The sequence below is a fragment of the Lissotriton vulgaris genome, chromosome 11 (assembly GCF_964263255.1).
Source record: "Lissotriton vulgaris chromosome 11, aLisVul1.2, whole genome shotgun sequence".
NCBI lineage: Eukaryota > Metazoa > Chordata > Amphibia > Caudata > Salamandridae > Lissotriton > Lissotriton vulgaris.
Window position 1 is genome coordinate 332,270,935 of NC_141699.1, and position 19,380 is coordinate 332,290,314.

A 19,380-nucleotide genomic window follows, 5' to 3' on the forward strand; every position below is an offset into this window, starting at 1 on the left:
CCCCAACTACTATGGTACGTATTCAATCCTCAAATTGTGCTCCTCCAGATCAAACACTTAAAATATACCGCACAGTTACACAATTGTTTTACTGTACGGTCAGCTCACAAGGATACTAAATGAGTGCCCTTCCATATAGGTTTCTCTTGTCTTCATTGCTTGATTTTGCTTGCGAGAAAGGGTCACTCATAGTCGTTGAATGTCACTCATAATTACACTAAAATCACGAAAATGTCATGGCAATCTGGAGCCTTGGCAGCTATGGTGCGTGACCTATTGCATTGTAAATGCTTGTTTCATTGGCTGCTGTGTTTGACAGTAAAGAAAGAGAAGCATAATTCGAAGCCTCCAGTCCAGTAATAATTGTGCGTGGGCAGTTTAACACAGTTGTGAAAATGAGAAAGTCATGCAAATAGTCCCACTCTTGTAGTCAGAAGCATTTTGTATATTTTATGCAATGCAAGTCAATCAATCAATCAATCATCGCATTTATATAGCGCACTACTTACCCGGAGGGTCTCAAGGCGCTGGCTTAATTTTAGGTTGTGGAAAAGTTTTCATGATTACCTATTTGTTGAGCATATTTCTTAACTGATGGAAAGCACGCATTGTCTTTCATTTTAGAAGCAACAGATTTTAAATAATTATCAACAAAAATAATCCAATTAAAAACCAAACTTTGCTGACTTCTTGCGGCAATGCCCATATGAAGTCACTTGAATTTCAAACGTCATATTCTAGTAAGATGGCGCCGCTGCGTTCCGTTATTCTTTTTACATTTTACATTCTAGATCTGTAATAATAGGCTGTGTTCTGTGGTTGAAACGCGACGCATTGGTAATGAGCGCCATGTTGAACGTTTGACGTCGATACGCTCCTGCTACGTCACGAGATGGTCCCGCCTCTCTCACTGGTTAGAGACTGACACCCGGGAGTGGATTGTGCACCAGGATGAGCACGGCCAGTCTGCTGCCACCGGCGCCTCCTGCGCCGCCCGAGCCCGGTGAAGAGGAGGAGGAGCTAGAGAGCGTAGAAGAGGAGGAGGAGCGAAGCTTACGGGGTCGTGAAAGCGACGAAGGTGGGACCCAAAATGCTCTCCACTGTATTCTTTTCCGTGAAGGCTTCTGGACAGCTGTGAGCACCTCTTCTGATCACAGACACCTACGTCCCACCCTCATCTAATTATAATTAGCTCCCCTCATCACTTTTCATGGTGCATCTAATGCTTTATCTCCCAATGATCCATTTGCAGGCATCTTCCTGCAATGTTGTTCCATTATCACTTTCCTCTTGGGACTAGTTTTAGTGATTTGTTTTTTGCCTTTTCGCGTTCTTCGGCTACCCGGTGATTGTTAACTTCCCCAGCGATCCTCTCCTTGTTACTTGGCTCAGTGAGCCTCTTTTTGACATTCTTTGTCACCTTCACCAGAACGACGTACTGCCACCTGTCCTGGGACATATCTGCTTTTTTATGATCTCCCTCGCGCCCCCATCCTCAGCTCCACGGTCGTCCTTCCACTGTCAACATGGTCATGCACCCCCACCCCACCGACAGTTGCGACAATTACTCCCCTATCTCATTGTGGCTTTCTGAAGGGACACTCTTCCCTTTGTCAACTAATGAAAACAACTACGATCATCCATCCTGGGGGACCGATTTAAGGACCGTGACGCTCAAACTTCGTCCAAGATCAGATTCACCTTCTTCGTTGACTTCCCTAATCGACCCCGTTGTCACTGACCCAGAAACCCCACTCTTCAATGTCACCTGCGTGCTGAACTATTTATGTCCTTATATCATTGTCATCTGCCTCAGCGTCCGCCCTTTTTACCCCTTGCACGAAGGACCTTAACTGTTCGACGTTCTCCTACTCACCTACTCCTGGACCCTACTTGTTCGAAGGTTTATTATGTAGTTAATTAAAACCATAACAATATAAAACATTTAAAGGACATGTAATAATAAGAGCAGAAAAGTAGCTAGGTCTTTGCGATACCCTCTAACGTAACTGACACATAGTACCTAAGAGTAAAACTCACAGTCTGCGATCGACTTTGTTCTTGCCAGTTCAAGGGGAGCCATGGCACTAAAAATCCAATTCATTGCATTGTTACATGGTTTTATGCCATGGATTAAAAAAAGTGGTTTTAATAGTGTTTGCTGGAAGTGGAGCAATGACGGACAGCAGCAAAGTTAGTGTGTAAAAGTTTCACATTTGTGGCTGAAGCCTGCAATTTACAATGTTAGAGAACAGTGGCCAGTTTGGATTGAAGTCTTTCATTTGTAATGCCAACATCCTTGCGGCCAAAATTTGGGTCAGACTGGCTTTCCCGATTTGTGCAATTAAGGTAAAATTGTTCAGGAGGCCAACATGGCAGTCATTGTTGTATGAGACTGCCGGGGCCCTTAGTGTGGACTTGATGTTTTTCATATCTGGGGTCTTCAAGAGAAGTTTTATCTGTTTTTCCAATATGCTTTTTACTGCAATGTACGTAAATGATACATTATTTTGTTGTTGTTGATAAATTTTATTTCGGTCGAAAGACCATAAAAAGTGCATATAAAATACATCAGCACAAACAGTAAAACAAAAAATATCATAAAATGTTAAAAAGAGAATTAAACTAAGAGTTATCATGATACAAGACATTAAGCAGAATTGTGTATACAACAATCAAGTTAAAAAGGTATATCTCCTGCGCCACATGTTAAATAAATAACGAGAGACTGCAAACACAATGGGTGGATATGTATCATATGTCCGTATCCTACAAGCCTGTGTAAAGTGCAAAAGTCCCAAGTTCTTGCAAATGGGTGTTAGCCAGCGTTTTCTAATTGCAGAATAGGCAGGGCAGAAAAACAATACATGGGTTACATTCTCAGTTTTAACGCTGCAAGCTGGACAAACTTAATTGTTAGGATTTGACCATTTAGATGTAAAAGACCTAACTGGAAGAGTGCCATGCCTTAACTGTAGGTACAGCTTTCGGGCGACTGGGGGTTTGATTAAGTCCATAAATTCCTCGACTTTAGGTTCTGATTTAACTAGGAGGAATTCAGATGTCAGCTTACCCAGTGATACAGAGCTCATTAATATTTGATAGTTTGACGTACGTACATGAGAAAGAAGTTCTTTCTTGGATATCACGAGGCAGAAAATCTCAGGAGTTTCCCATAGTTCAGGAAAACCTAAACTGGTACTAACAGCACTAATATGCTGGAGCCAAGGGATCTTTTTGTTTTTACATTATTTAGAACAGTCAGATCAATTTGAAGAGTGGCTGCCGCCGCTGTTAAATAGGTGGACCGAGGGCTGTTTTTAATTTTAAATATATTCTGCTAAATAAATTTCAAGGTGCAGGGCGTGGCCGTGATGCATCTATAATAATATTTTAGAAATGACCCCATGCTAGACCATTCAGTGCCCTCCAGGCCTAATTCAAGTCTCGCCTGAGATCCCCTGGTGTAATAAGGCAACTTAAACACTCTTTTGTAGACTTTTAGATGTAGTTTTTCCATAGTTTCGATGAGTTGGCCTGGAAAGGCCTCGCTGCTGTAGGTGATTGTGATGGCAATACTGCGCTGAGCACTTTTCGAATTGGGGCTGAGGTGAGGTTTTCAAGGGCTGTGTGCAATTGGCAGAGTGTGGTGGTAATTAATGCTACCTTATCCTTTAAGTGTTCCAGGTGTGTTTTAGGTGTGCAATTTGCCAAAGACCATGTGCCCAGATAATTATAGGATTTTGCTCCTATGATTTTTAAGTGGCCCAGAGACCAATTACTTTTTGTTTGCTTTTGCATCCTTCCAAATGATATCTCCTTTGTTTTGGAAGCGTTTTCTATCATCTTTTTTGCCGTGTTGCATATGTGAAGAGCGTTTAGTGCTCTCTGGATTCCTATTTTTGAGTTGTTGAGCAGAACACTATCCTCAGCATACTGCAATATCATGATCTTAGTTTTGCCTATTTTGGGGGCATTAGATTGGCGTTAAGTGCCCAAAACATGCCTGCTGTATATAGATTAAACAGCATTGGCGCGAGAGAGCACCCTTGCTTTATCCCTTGGTTAGAGTTGATCTTCCTAGTTAACGCAGTGTCTGACAGCTTGAGCCTCACCCAAGTTGATGAAGATAGTGATATAATGGCATTAAGCAGGTCACTTGGTATGCCCCACACCTGGAGTTTGCTCCCTAAAATACCCATGTCCACCAGGTTGAATGCTGATGAATATTCCACAAAGCGTGCGTAAAAAGCTGAAGATTTCCGGCTGTGGACGAGGTAGGATAGAGTAATTATGTTATCCAGTGTGGAAGAGTTGGGTCTGAAACCTTTTATACAAAATGGGATTGCCTGCAAATTCACCTGCCTCCGGACCTGCACCGCTCCCGCCAAGCCGAGTACCCACAGCAACCACCTGAAGTGCATCCTGCTAAACACCCGCTCCGTCCACAGACACGCCGTCGAACTCTGGAACCTGCTCGACACCACATCACCAGATGTCGCCTTCCTCACGGAAACCAGGTTGAACGCCTCCTCCGCGCCCGACATCGCCATCGCCATCCGTGACAGATACAAGATCACCCGGAGAGACCGCGTCAACCAGACTGGAGGAGGCATCGCCATCGTACACAAGAACACCATCCGCATCACGACCGACTCCAACGACACCTTCTCCGTCGCCGAGCACTCCACTTCCAGATACACACCGACCCAAAGACGACCCTCAGAGGCACCCTCGTCTACAGACCCCCGGGACCACGCACACAATTCAGCGATGACATCACGACTTCATCAGCCCGCACGCCCTCCCCTCCGCTGACTACATCCTCCTAGGGGACCTCAACTTCCACCTGGAGAACAACAAGGACCGCAACACCGCCGCCCTGCTGGATAACCTCGCAAACCTCGGACTCAAGCAACTGGTCGGTCAACACCCCAACCCACTATGCCGGCCACACGCTTGATCCTGTCTTCTCCTCCAGCAAGCACATCACATTCAGCCACTCCACTGGACTTCACTGGACCGACCACAGCTGCGTCCACTTTAGCTTCAGAAGAACAACGACCCACCACCACCCGCAACAGGTTCCTCACAGGAGCTGGAGCAAGATCACCGTCGAGCAGCTCACCACCTCCGCCAGCACAACGGACCCCAACGAAGCAGCCCGCAACTTCACACAGTGTCTGACCGCCTGCGCAGACGACCTCGCGCCACTGAAGAACCCTCCCAGCAGACCCAGAAGCAAGAAAGCCACCTGGTTCACCGACGAACTCAAGGACTCCAAGAAGAACTGCCGCACCCTTGAGAAAGCCTGGCTCCTCGACCAGACCACAGACAACATGACCACCCGCAAGCACCACCAGCTCATCCGCACCACCAAGAAGAAATCACTGAAGGAACGACTGGACAACAATGCCCACGACAGCAAGGATCTCTTCAGCATAGTCAAGGAGTTCTCCAAACCCAGCACCGTCAACAACGACATCACTCCTTCACAAGACCTCTGCGACTCTCTCGCCTCGTTCTTCCACCGCAAGATCGCCGGCATCCACAACGGCTTCGGCGCACCATCCACGCACCCAATCGTCGAACCAACGCCCCCCACCGCCACCCTCCGCACATGGACCACGGTGACCACCGAAGATACAGCCCGCACGATGAACACCATCCACTCCGGATCTCCAACCGCCCCCTGCCCCACCACGTCTTCAACAAGGCCTACTCCATCATCGCACCCCAACTCCGGGACATCATCAACATCTCCTTCAACACCGCCACCTTCCCGGAGAGCTGGAAGCATGCCGAGCTCAGCGCCCTACTGAAGAAACCAACAGCGGACCCCACCGACCTCAAGAACTTTCGCCCCATCTCGCTCCTCCTTTTTCCTGCCAAAGTCATCGAGAAGACCGTCAACAGACAGCTGGCCACCTTCCTCGAGACGAACGGATCCCTCGACCCCTCGGAGTCCGGTTTCCGAGCGAACCACAGCACCGAGACCGCCCTCATCGCAGCCACCGGCGACATCAGAACCCTGCTCGACAACGGGGAAACAGCGGCCCTCATCCTCCTGGACCTCTCCACAGCGTTCGACACTGTCTGCCACCGCACCCTAGTCCAACGCCTCAGCAACACAGGTGTCCAAGAGAAGGCACTGGAATGGATCATCTCGTTCCTCGCCGGAAGAACACAGAGAGTCCGCCTTCCCCCGTTTCGATCCGAGGCCACCAAAGTCATCTGCGGCGTACCGCAAGGATCATCACTCAGCCCCACCCTCTTCAACGTCTACATGAGACCCCTTGCAGCCATCGCATGCCAACACAACCTCAATGAAGAACAGCCGCCTGAAACTGTACTCAGACAAGACGGAAGTTCTCATCCTGGGACCATCGCCCTCCACCTGGGACGACTCCTGGTGGCCCCCCGCCCTGGGCATCACTCCCAAGCCAACAGACCACGCACGCAACCTGGGCTTCATCCTGGACTCCTCCCTCTCGATGACCAGACAAGTCAACGCAGTCTTCTCATCATACTTCAACACCCTACGCATGCTCCGCAAGATCTTCCGATGGATCCCGACCGAAACCAGGAAGACGGTCACCCAGGCACTCGTCACAAGCCGACTGGACTACGGAAACACCCTCTACGCCGGAACCACAGCCAAGCTACAGAAAAGACTCCAACGCATCCAGAACGCCTCTGCCCGACTCATCCTGGACATCCCCCGACGCAGCCACTTCTCCGGCCACCTGAGGGATCTGCACTGGCTCCCCGTCAGCAAGAGAATCACGTTCAGACTCCTCACCCACACACACAAGTCCCTCCACGACCTGGGCCCCAAGTACCTCAACGACCGCCTGACCTTCTACACGCCCACCCGCCAGCTACGTTTGACAAGCCTAGCCGCCGTACCACGCATCCGAAGAGCCACCGCCGGAGGAAGATCCTTCTCCTACCTGGAGGCCAAGACATGGAACTCCCTCCCCACCCACCTTCGGCTGACCCAGGACCATCTCGCCTTCAGGAGACAACTCAAGACCTGGCTGTTCAAGCAATAGCAGACCCCTTCCCCCAAGCGCCTTGAGACCCTTCCGGGTGAGTATTGCGCTATACAAATGCTATGATTGATTGATTGCGTTTGTTGTTGCCCATGTCTCAAGATCTTTTAGAATTGCAGAGGAGTAGGTCTTGGCCTCAATATCCAATAAGGCAATCATGCGATAGTTGATGGGGTTCTGTCTGTCGCCCTTTCTAAAAATTGGATGCAGTATTGATCCTCTCCAGCTGTCAGGCACTTGATGAAACTTAAAGCAGGTGGTAAACAATGAAGAACGTATTGCAGGCCTTCGTGCTGAATCTTCTTTGAACAATTGGGCTCTGAGTCCATTTTGGCCAGGTGCACTTGAAGCTCGTGTTTTACTTAACGCTTTTTGAATCCTATTGATCTTGTACTTGGGGACACAGCCATTTTAGCCATCAACAGGGTCTAAGATTTCAGGTAGGAAAGCTCTCGGTTGTTAAACTACATTTAGCTTTTTTACATGCAAGGTCCACATTGCTTGATGGATGACATTACTCCTAATAACATCCGGGCATGTTTTGTTTTTAATATACCCCCATAAATTGGCTTGGCTCTGCTTGCTCATAATCAAGTAAACATATTGCCAATCCTTGTCCCTCTGCTGATTTTCATCTTGCCATTCCAGTTGCTTATGTTGTTTTCTTGCACCTAGAAGTTCCAGTTGCAACGCAAATTTGACTTGTTGGTTCTGGGTTTTCTTGCATGCCTTCGTCGGCATGCGGATAAACCACGAGCTAGTCATTATAGATATAGATATATTTTTGTTAAAAGGTTTTGACTGAAATCGCCCACGGCCTGGGTGGGAATCCAGTGATTCATGGATGCCCGGTGTGTTAATAGATTTTCACCACTTTGGGCCTGCAGGGACTGTCCGGTAGTGACTTTCCATGATGTTAATTTTTTGTAGATTAACTGGGCCTCTTTTTATTAAATGTGCCGATTCGTCATTGTGGGAGGTACCCAGTACCTTGTGACCTTCGCGATTAGAGGGCGGCGGTTAAAAATTGTACGAAGGGGAAGGTGATCACTCTCGTTTGTGGGATGTACTGTGAAGCTCTCAAGTTGGTTCATAAGTTTTCCAGAGGCAAAACATAGTCAACAGTGCTAAATCCCTGGGGGCGTGGCCAGCAGCATGGCCGAGAAGGATGTGTGCCTGCATAGCTCCTGCGAACTACAGTGATCCGTCGTGCATTCTGGTGGCCTGAGGTCCCAGAGACCACATATTTTCACTCCTGGGGGTTTAATATTGCCCCGACAGCAGAAGATTGTGTGCGGAGGATGCGGCTAGCTCGCTAAACGCCGTGATGAAGGCTGGCTCAGATGCCTGCGAGCGCAAACAAAGATGGCGCCACTGCGTTGCTGAAGGGAGAGCCGGTGCAGCTAGAGACCCTGACTGCTGGAGAGGGCAGCGGGTACGCTGAAGTACGCACGCGCCTGGCCGCCGATTTCCCTGTGGTGAGCGGAGGCGGTGAACAGACCCCCATAACTGCCCCAAGGGAGAAGCGAAGCGGCTGACGGAGGAACTGGCCCCCGGATTAGATCGCGCCGCTCTGGCAGTCAACGGCAACCCTGAGGGTGAGGGCTGGCCGCTGTGCCTGCGGAGGCCGGAGAGTACTGCGGAGCATGCGCTGGGCAGCTGGGATCCGCAGTGGGAGCAGATGACCCTCCGTCCGGTTCGGGAGGGAGGCGACCGCAAAGAGCCTGGGAACTGTTTGCGGCGGGGGAGGCTCGGTGACCATGGTGGTGGAGACTGTGGCCTGGGGTAGTCTGGAGAGATGGAGGGAGACCCCCTGGCCCACAGGAGGGACCCTGAGAGGCGGTCCCCCCCACCCCCCACCCGAGTTGTGCACGAGCTGAAGTGTGCCATTCCAGAAATAGTGCAACTCATTGAAGGAGCTGGGCGCATAGCTTTGGACAGTGGCGCAGAGCGGCTTCTTGCTGTAATAACAGGCAGCCATAGGAGGCAACCAGCGCTGCATTTACTACTGGGATGAGGCTTTTGGGCACACACAACTACGCAACATTAACTCATAAACTGTTATCGCCACGAAATACAAGCCGCAGGTGATCTGGCGGCCCAGAGCTGAATCAGTTTTGCTTGATCTACCCCTGGCCCTCGTGGACTTGGCCAACCGGGGGACTGACTTTTTCCCCTGCCCCCCTCCGTGCCTGCATGGAGAGCCAGTGGTGAGCGATATCTGGTCCCAGAGGTAAATATTCTGCTAAAGGTACACAAGCACCTGACTTCGGGGGGGCTGGCCGGATGGGGACTCGAGGAAAGTGAGGAGGTTCACGGTGATAGGATCGTCTTTGCAGGTGTGTGGTCCTTCGCGGCGCAATATGGGCAGGACGAAGGAAAAGGACCCTAAACCTCCCCGACAGGGCACACTTGGCCGCTATACCAAATCAGTCCCCCAGCCAGATGATGAATCTGTGGCTACCCGTTCGGACACAGCCCTGTTGATGCATGCAATCCAGGCATCCCATGAGGTCCTTGAGAATAAAATCGGAGCGGTGGGCACGGAAGTCACACTCCTGCGGCAGGATCTTCAAAATTTGGCAGAAAGAGTAACAGAATCCGAAACGAGGCTGGGGGAGGCTGAGGACACCATACAAGATATGAGGAAAGGTATGGCAGAGCTTCAATCGTCCCATCAACAGCTATTGTGGAAGGAGGATGATGCCGAAAATAGGGCAAGGCGCTACAATTTCCGCTTTGTTGGTTTTAGGGAGGGAATCGACGGAACAAACATAGCGGAGTTTTTGCACTCTTCGTTACTGCGCACTTTCTCAAAGGATACATTCTCTAACTGCTTCATTATAGAAAGGGCCCATTGAGCGTTGCTGGCCAAACCACTGGCAGGAGCGAGCCTCGGCCAGTAATTGCTTGTTTCTTGAATTTTCTAGACAGAGACATGATTCTCCGAGAAGCAAGAAAACTCTGGGAGATCCGACAAGACGATGCCCAAATAATGATCTTCCCTGATTATAGCCAGGAAGTGCAGAGGCAGAGACGCTCCTATGATTTGAAAAAAGCCAAACTGAGGGCCCTCCAAATCTAGTACATGCTACTGTTTCCGGACAAATTAAAAGTAATATACAAGGATAAAACCACTTTTTTCAAAATCCGTAAGGGGCATGGCAATGGCTGGAGGAGTGCCCTTCGTTGACGAGGCCCATGACCAGTACCCAAAAGATGGATGCTGCAGAACGACCCATGGTGAGGTCCAAGGGGGCACCGAAACCACAAAGAACACGTCAACGGCGCGGGGAGCGACTTCCAGGGGCGACTCCATACCCCAAAACTGGACCTGACAAAAGGAGGCATCAGAGTGGTGGTTCCCTCGACTCTAACCTGCGGACGGGTTCCAGATTCTTCTGCCTCACAGAGAAATCGCGTTCGGATGTGGAGGAGGATCCTCCGCTTTCCTCCTCCTCCTCCTCCTCAGTGCACCCCTTGGCGGTTGAGATAAATGCGATGGAACACGAGGCTACACCAGACACCATGGCGACCCAGGGGGAACCCCTGTACTCTAACTCATGATGCAGGGACTGATATGGCTGACCAAGAATCTGTAGCGTTCGCTTGGAGCAAGCAAGTTGAATGCCCCTCTTTTTGTTCATTTGTTTTGTCTTTATTCTTTTTCCGTTCTCGCTTGCTCTTGTTCACACCTTTTTATATGCTGTAACTTTAAAGGTTCAGAGTGGGCTTCTCCTATTTTGTGAGTTTGGGACTGGGTGGGCGACAGACCTCCATCACCCGAAAAGCTCATTCTCTACCATTGGGCCGGAGATGGGACAGCGGGGGGGGGGAGGGGGGAGGTTGAGTGGGGGGATTCAACTGTTTCCTGGGGGGTGGGACTTGTTATATGTTTGACTAGGTTTATCGTTACGTTTTTAAGGCATGCCAAATGTGGGATCATTCCACACACCTGCATACTAGTCACCCGACTCCTGCCTACCACACATGCATTTCACAATTAATGTCTCCTGCGACGGAAGGTAGTTACCAGGCTGTTTCACAAGTGGGTGGCTGCTTCAAGATCCTTACGTGGAACGTGAATGCCTGGGTAACAAAATAAAGAGGGGGTTGGTCCTGCCCTACATAGGTCCGGATATTGTCTTGCTACAGGAGACCCACCTGCAGGGAACGAAATGTGGGTTTCTGGCGAGAGGACAGTATAGAGTTTTGGCGCATGCAGGATGCAGGATACACAACAGGCTCCAGAGGGGTTGCCATTTTGATTAAGAAATCACCCCCCTTTGTAGCTACCCGGACATGGACGGACACACAGGGGACGTACGTGGGAATAACGGGAACATGGGGACGGCACAAGATCACAATAGTCTCGATATATGCACCACTGAAACTTCAAGCCAGAACACTTACTGGACTAGCTGATATCCTTCTGGACACACTACAAGTGGTGAGCGGGGACTTTAACGACGTTGTGTCTTCCCAGATGTACAGATCAAGGAATCGACTTGATTGGGAAAGCTACTGGAACTCTGGATGCTTTTATTGCCCGGGCAATAGGGATCTTGGAAAAAGAAATCGCTTTTACAGAAAAGCGATTATCCCGGAATCTATTGACAGGAAAAAGGTCGTCTTTAGGACGGATTGGCTCTGCAATCACGCCTGATAATAGTATATTAATGAACCCTGCACTCAGTCCAAACGTATCCAGTAATGTAGTTCCTCAATTAGTACCCTCGAACGTCTTGGAGGATAGCATAAATGCGGTCTGTATAGCATCAAGTACTGTTATTGGGGATAGCACTCAAAACTGTAACCCGATTCAAATAGCGCCAACATTGGCAGACTCTCATGTTTTAGAACCAGACCTGAATTTAGTTGAAACTTTTAAAGCGAGCAAGCGGAAAAGAGGAGGGGGTCATAACAAGGGTAGTAGAGCAAAAACAGCCAAATTTAACACCAGTCGAGCTGTGGCCAAATCTACTAAACATAAGGGAACCCCGTCCGCTGAACCCCCAAATCAATCCTGCCCAAATGATGACTTTCTTCACAATATTGAAAAATTGGTTAAAAATCTTCTGAGGCCCTTATTGGAAAAGACACAAATAATAAATTTGAAGTTGGACCAATTAGAACATCTTGTTTCGGTAAATACCGACTCCCTTGAACAATTGGTTAAGAATAGCCAGGGCATTGAGAATTCGGTTGGCAAACCTACTGTTATAAAGAAAGCAGGATTAGAGAACCCAGTAGGAGCGTTACAAACAGTAATAACAGCTGATCCTGCTAAAACTGTACCACAAACAACCTCTAATAATCCTACTATGGCAGAGGTTGTGTCCGGAAATCAAAAGCCTGCAGTAACTGCTCCAACCACAATAATTTCTTCTGTATCCAATCAGGCGGCTATTACTACTGGGCCTAAGGTAAGATCAAAACAGGGCCCTATAAACCAAGGAGTAAAGGCTCCAGCAAAAAAGGCGGTTTGTGTAAATTTGCCTCCTGACTCTGCCCCTTTTACAGCTATTTTGACAGGAGTGCCAGGGCTCAGGCCTAACCAAATGGAATCAAATAGGGATCTCAGAAACAGTGTAATCTATTGGCTTAACAAACATAGACCGCTCCCCCCTGCCTCTAGGACAGAGATTTTAAATGTTAGAAGGGTTCCAAGGGTGGGGCCAAGTGTTAAAGATTTGGAGGGAGACTGTATCCTCATAAATTTGAGAGAAAACTGGGTTAAGGGTCTTATTTGTCGTGATCCAAGGTTTGGCAGACTGGGTGATATACAATGTTTGGAATATTTTTACCCCAATTTAAAGCATGCACTTCCTTATCCACCCCAAAATTACCAAAGAATGAGATTTCAAGGTGAGGAATATCTTGGATGGATGCCAAATAACATACCCTTAAGAAATCGCTTTGAATCATTGATGGGGTTGGAGGATATAGACTGACTACCAACTAGCCAAAAGCCTGCCAAACAGTGTGGTGAAGTGGGTAGTTTCTTAGTGGAACAAACGACTGAAAGGTTGAGGGGCATCACTGATGAGATGACACTAACTTGTATTGTGATGAATGAAAATCCTGTTGAGGTGGAAGTTTGTGACACTGTAAATTCTATGTTAAATTTGCCCGATACCAGGCCAGTTGTGGCCACGCATATAGATTCTTTGGGTGACTCGCCGGGGGTAACCGGGCTTCGCCTAATTTCGTGGAATATTGCAGGTCTCTCTAGGAGGTTACAGGATGATGCTTGGTTGAACTATGTAGGAATCCATGATATTGTGGGTCTCCAGGAGACATGGAGTAGAACTGATCAGGTTCTTAATGGTTTTCAATCCTTTAACGTACTGGCTGTGCCATCACAGGCAGGTAGGGCAAAAGGTGGTATTATGACCGCCATTTCCCTTAAATGGAGTAATTTAAAAACATCTAGTATAGTGGATACGCCCTGGTACCAATTACTTTTGTTACAATCCCTGTTTCCTGTACCCCTGTTGTTGATTAATTGGTATTACAATATTTTCGATAATCATGACACTGCTGTAATTGTGAATCTCCAGGAGGATATATTCAAGGTACGAAGTAATTTACCTTCATTGTTTATTTTATGGGTTGGTGATTTTAACTGTTCTTAGTGCAAATTTGGTGGGACAAATGTCTGCGGTCTAGTTGATCTAAATGACCACCCTATGCAACATTTTAAGCATACACCTCAGGGTGATGCGTTAAATAACATTATTGTCATCAATGACTTATGCATAATGGAATCAGGGGTTGCCCCAAATTTATGTCCAATACCAACTTTCCAAGGAACTGGGGGTACTATGAGTGTTATTGATTTCGCTATTGTATCTAGTAGTCATTTACATTACATAGATAAATTTGAGACGCATGTAAATCCGGTGAGCGATCATAACCCTTTAATTCTAACTTTGTGCCCTCCTGCTATTGCGAGATATCCAACCTGGGATCAACCGATTACATATAATAGGAATAAAGGAGTCACTCTGAAGTGGGAGAAAGTAGATGCAATTGGGCTGGAGGTAGACATATTAAACTCTAATAGCTCTGAAAATGAGCTTTGTTTATCACCAACAACAGACCCAGAGAATATAATTAGAAACTTTGAAATTTTGTGTGGGAATGTGGCAGAACACCTTAAAAAACCACTGGCTTCTAAACAGTCGAAGGGCTTTAACTGGTTTGATGCTGTTTGTTCTGCAGCCCAAAAATTGTTAAAAAGGGCTTTGCACCAAAAACCTAGGAATAAGGAGTTGGTAAGAATTGCGAGAATTACCTACAAAGAGGCAGTTAAAAAACGAAAGCTGGATCTAAAAAGGCTAGCTTGGGATGACTTAGAGAAAGCCTCAGACTTAAAAGATAGTAGGCTTTTTTGGGAGGTTATAAACCGTCCTTTCCTTACAAATGATGGTAACGATAATATGGTAATGCAGATAACAGCCGAGTCATGGGAAGCCCATTATGGGAACATTTTTAATCCCAAGTCTATCCCCCTTACAGGTTTGCAGGATGAAATAAGGGATGGGGACATCCCGGTTACAGCTTCCCTGCTCAGTTCTTCGCTCGCCCTCTGTGAAGTGGAGGAGGCTCTGAGGAAAGGTGTCTGACTAAAACCCCCTGGCCCGGATGCGGTGCCGCTTGACTTTTTCAAACATAATACTGTCCTATGGGCCCCATTGCTCTTGAATGTTTTTAAAGCAGCTATTGTTGGTTACATTCCCCTATCTTGGAAGGAGGCAGTGGTGGTGCCAATTTTTAAGAAGGGGATAAGTGCGATCCACGTTGCTATCGCCCAATATCACTAATTGATGCATCATGCAAGTTATTGGGTAGGATAATCTTGGCCAGACTGGAAACTTGGGCAGATTCTGCGGGTCTAATTGTAAATTCCCAATATGGGTTTAGGAGAGGAAAGGGAACGACCGAACAGTGCCTAAATGTGGCACTAATTATGGGTAAGTACATGAAGGCTAGGGCTTCTTCCATCCACCTGACCTTCATGGACTTATCCAGTGCTTTTGACACTGTTTGTAGAAATAAACTCTGGCAGATGATGGAGGATATGGGTTTCGAAGAACCCTTGGTTACTCTGCTCCTTAGACTACATGCAGCCACAAGTGTGGCCATAAGATTCGGGCCAGGGGGGGAAAAAACAAAATCCATCCCCTCAACCGAGGGTGTGCGGCAAGGCTGCATTTTAGCACCTTTTTTGTTTTTAGTATATACTAATGGCCTGGAAAAGTTTTTGTTGGAACATTGCACGGATTTCCCAAAAGTAAACGGCAAGAAGATACCTATGTTATCTTATGCCGATGATACGGTATTAATGACCCTTACAGCTAATAGTATGCAGACCTGTTTGGATGCATTTAACAACTTCATGCTGGACCTGGACCTAAAGGTAAACTTTGCAAAATCTTTTGCAATGGTCTGTGGTCCCAAAGGGATAAAAACTCGTAAGTTCATGGTAATGAATTCCACCATCGATAAAATCGAAAATTTCAATTACCTGGGAAATGTATTTAATAACAAACTGAGCTGGGTTCCTTTGATGAAGGCGCGTGTACAAAGCACTAGTTGATCAATTGAGGGTCTATTCCGTTTTTGTAGCAAATTAGGGCAAAAACCAGTTCCACAGTTAAAAACTTTGTATAGAGCAAAGTGCTTATCAGTGGCAACCTATGGGGCAGGGGTATGGGGGACAGAAAACCCAGCTATGATCCAGGTCATGGAAAATAAAATTTTAAAACGCTTGTTAGCAGTCCCACTAGGTTCATCTAACACTTTTTGCCATACTGAGATGGGATTGGAATATGTGTCTGACATCATTCGCGTTTCCCCTCTAATATTATGGGGTAAAGTATGGCTATCAGTAGATCTACAGCTCTCAAAAGATATCCTTTGGGATTGTAAAAATCTTGAACATTCAATGCAGATTCCTTGGCTTTCATATGTTTGTGATACTTTGCATAAAATTGGTCTGGGCCATTTGTATGATAATCCTGAAAACATTCAGGGGGATATAAAAAACTTAATTAAATCAAGTTATCGTAATAGCTTAAATGTGTCACATTTAGACCAGCCGACAGAAAGCTTGGGTAAATCGAAAGTCCAATTTAATTTAACGTTTACTACCCATGTGCAATGGCGTTTTTATTTGACAAGATTTAGATTAAATACTCTTCATTTTCTTTTTGCCTTCCCAAAACAAGGGGGTTGGTGTGAGAGGCTGCCCCCTTGTCCTTGTGATGACAAAACCAGACAAAATACCATCCATCTTGTTCTTTTTGGTCCTCTTTATAAGGAACCAAGAATTAGGTTTATTAAGCCTATTCTAAAAAACCGGCGACCATGTAATTATAAAGAGGGTTATGATTATTTGTTGTCATTATCCTCACCTGGAGTATGTTCTGCCATGCTAAGTTTTATACGATTGCCATTGCAACTTAGGAAACTGTACTGTTAGTCTGTCTGGTTAATACCTTCCTTTCTCTGCTATCTGTATAACATGAGCTACAACTTCATCCTTTGGTATAGGGTGTGATCAATTGTCAAATGTGTTGGAAATTTTTATTTTTAGCTTTTAAAAATGTGTAAACTGTAATAGGAATTATTTTGATTTATTGATGTTAATATGTTCTTTCTTAAACTAAGGTCTGTATACTTTTATGATTCTATTATTTTGAATCGAATAAAGTTTATGAATCGAAATAGACTTGATTACTCATCAATGACACCCCTGGCCAGGGCGATCTCCACACTAGGACTAACCGATGTATGGCGATGGTTACACCCGGACGCCAGAACTTACTCATATTTTTCAGGAGCACACAGGGTGTATTCCAGGTTAGACTATGTCTTTCTCCCCCGACATGCCCTTCGCATGGGGGCAGGGGTTGGCGACTGACTGCATGGGACCTCCAGAATAAGGAACTGCCTCGGGGACTCAGGGCAGATACGAAGGTATACTTCGCAGAAAATATATGGTCGGTCCAATCAGGTGTAATACTCTGGGAAGCCTTTAAGACAGTTCTGCGCGACAGGGCCCACAATAGGATAGCATGGGAGAAAAGGAAAGCACAGGAAGAGCTTCATGCCCTGGAAACTCACATCCTGGAGCTAGAACACAGGCATGTTTTAGAACGGGACCCACAGATACTTCGACATCTAGTGGACAAACCACAACAATACAAGGCCCTAGTGACAGATGAAGCCAAAGCTCAAGCACAGGCGACCCTTCATAGATTATATGATGTACGGGATAAGTCTGGAAAGCTACTGGCGTGGTTATGCCGTAGATAGCAGGATGCCCGCTGGGTAGAACAGGTGATTAATGGTGAGGGACAAACCCGGCGAAAAGATGTCCAAATAGTCCAGGTATTCGCCACCTACTATAAGGATTTCAACAAGGCTAGAGACCTTGGCGCAACAGAAGATATACTGCCGTACATAGACCGCATTGAGACTCCCACCTTACTGAGGAGGATAGGCTAAGCCTCGAAGCTGACATAACGACCACTGAGATCAAAGAGGCCCTAGCCAGACTCCGTCCGGGGAAATCCCCAGGCCCGAACGGATTCCCCGCTGAATTCTTTAAAAAAGCAGCGGATCTACTGAGTGGCCACCTCCTGGCCCTATTCACGGAGGCAGCCCAAGAGGGCATTTTACCACCTGACCTCTGCATGGCCACAATTATCCCTGTTCATAAGCAGGGTAAACCCCCTGAGGAATGCGCATCCTACCGCCCCATTTCTCTCCTGAATGTGGAGGACAAGCTCTTGGCGACGATTCTGGCACTCCGACTGTGCAGAGTAATCTACTGTCTGGTCCACTTAGATCAGACAGGCTTCCTGCCAGACATGGCGACCAGATTAAATCTTAGGAGAACCCATAACTAGCTGATGGAGGTGTAAGACCGTCAGGAACCACATATGTTCCTGCCTTAGACGCTGAAAAAGCGTTTGACGCAGTACATTGGACCTTTCTTGAGGTAGTGTTAACCAAATTCGGCTTTGGTCCCACATTCTGGAATTGGGTGTGACTCCTTTATACAGACCCGAGAGCCAGGGTTAAAGTGAACGGGGTGTTGTCAGACGATTTCCCCATAAGGAGAGGGACCCGACAGGGGTGTTCCTTATCCCCGTTACTATTCGCCCTTACCATTGAGATAGTGGCCTGTGAGATTTGACAGGAAAAAGAGATACAGGGGTTTAAAATCAAGCAGACTGATACGTCCGAGGAGAAAATATCTCTCTACGCGGACGATGTCCTCTTATATGTCACCCACCCAGTCAGCACAATCCCAATGCTGTTTACCCTTTTGGGCCGCTATGGCTCCTATTCAGGATATATGATAAATTGGCACAAGGCAATCCTATACAGCCCCAGGCAGGGAGAGATTTGGCCCCTCTCGCCCGGTGCCCTTCGGGTTATGGGAACAGGGTTTACATATCTGGGGATATATGTAACCACGGATAGAAATCTCTCTTACCAGAGAATCATACAGCGAGTGCTCACAAACTAACCTCTTCGGTGTTCATGACGAGCTCAGCTCGTCATGAGGTACACTGCTCGTGTGCTCATGACGAGCTGAGCTCGTCATGACCACACCCATTTACATTATGGCCCAGCACAGGGTAAGAATTCAGAGAGCAACGGAGGTGTTAATGACGCCATTAGATGAAAGACTCTCCCCGTCACGATTTTAGGCCGTGCCGCAATGTTCAAAATGATTACGTTGCCGCACTTTCTCTATGCCCTACAAAATGAATATTTCCCCCTCTCTGGACAGGTTTTTAAAGATATAAATGCCGAGCTTTGGTCATTACTCTGGCTGGGGAGACAACCCAGGATAGCCCTACATACGCTTCAAAGGAATCAATACAATGGGGGGGGAATCTCCCTGCCAGATATCGAAGCATATTACTGGGCAGAACACTTATCGCCAATAAATGAATGGCTTCACACTCCGGCCGATCACCCCAAGTATAGACTAGAGAGAGGTACGATGGCGCACCGCACCTGTTTGATACATATATATATATATATATATATATATATATATATATATATATATATATATATATATATATATATATATATATTATTAATTGATTGAAAACGTAATGCTGCTTAGATTAGATTATCAATTTTGATTATAATTTTCACTGTGCACTGGTTTTTACATGTTAGGAATACACATGAAGATATATATGATAGAGTTCCTAACATATTTTGTTTTGTTGATTATTTAGGGCAGGGTTATGGGTCATTAAGACCAACCTCACATTTATTTACTTTT

The 19,380-nt window shown here is 46.8% G+C and overlaps 1 protein-coding gene across 4 annotated transcripts in view; it reads left to right on the forward strand.

Annotated features, from left to right (window-relative positions):
- The first annotated feature begins 826 nt into the window (after nt 1–826).
- Nucleotides 827–19,380, forward strand: part of SUDS3 (SIN3A corepressor complex component SDS3) — a 181,776-nt gene continuing 163,222 nt past the window's right edge. For 2 of the 4 annotated variants that reach the window (XM_086943293.1, XM_086943294.1), the window contains exon 1: nt 827–1,078. In XM_086943293.1, coding sequence (XP_086799419.1) covers nt 952–1,078 — 127 coding nt within the window. In that variant the 5' untranslated portion in view covers nt 827–951. The remainder of the gene's footprint in view (nt 1,079–19,380) is intronic. The other 2 variants (XM_086943291.1, XM_086943292.1) reach the window with 1 other exon arrangement.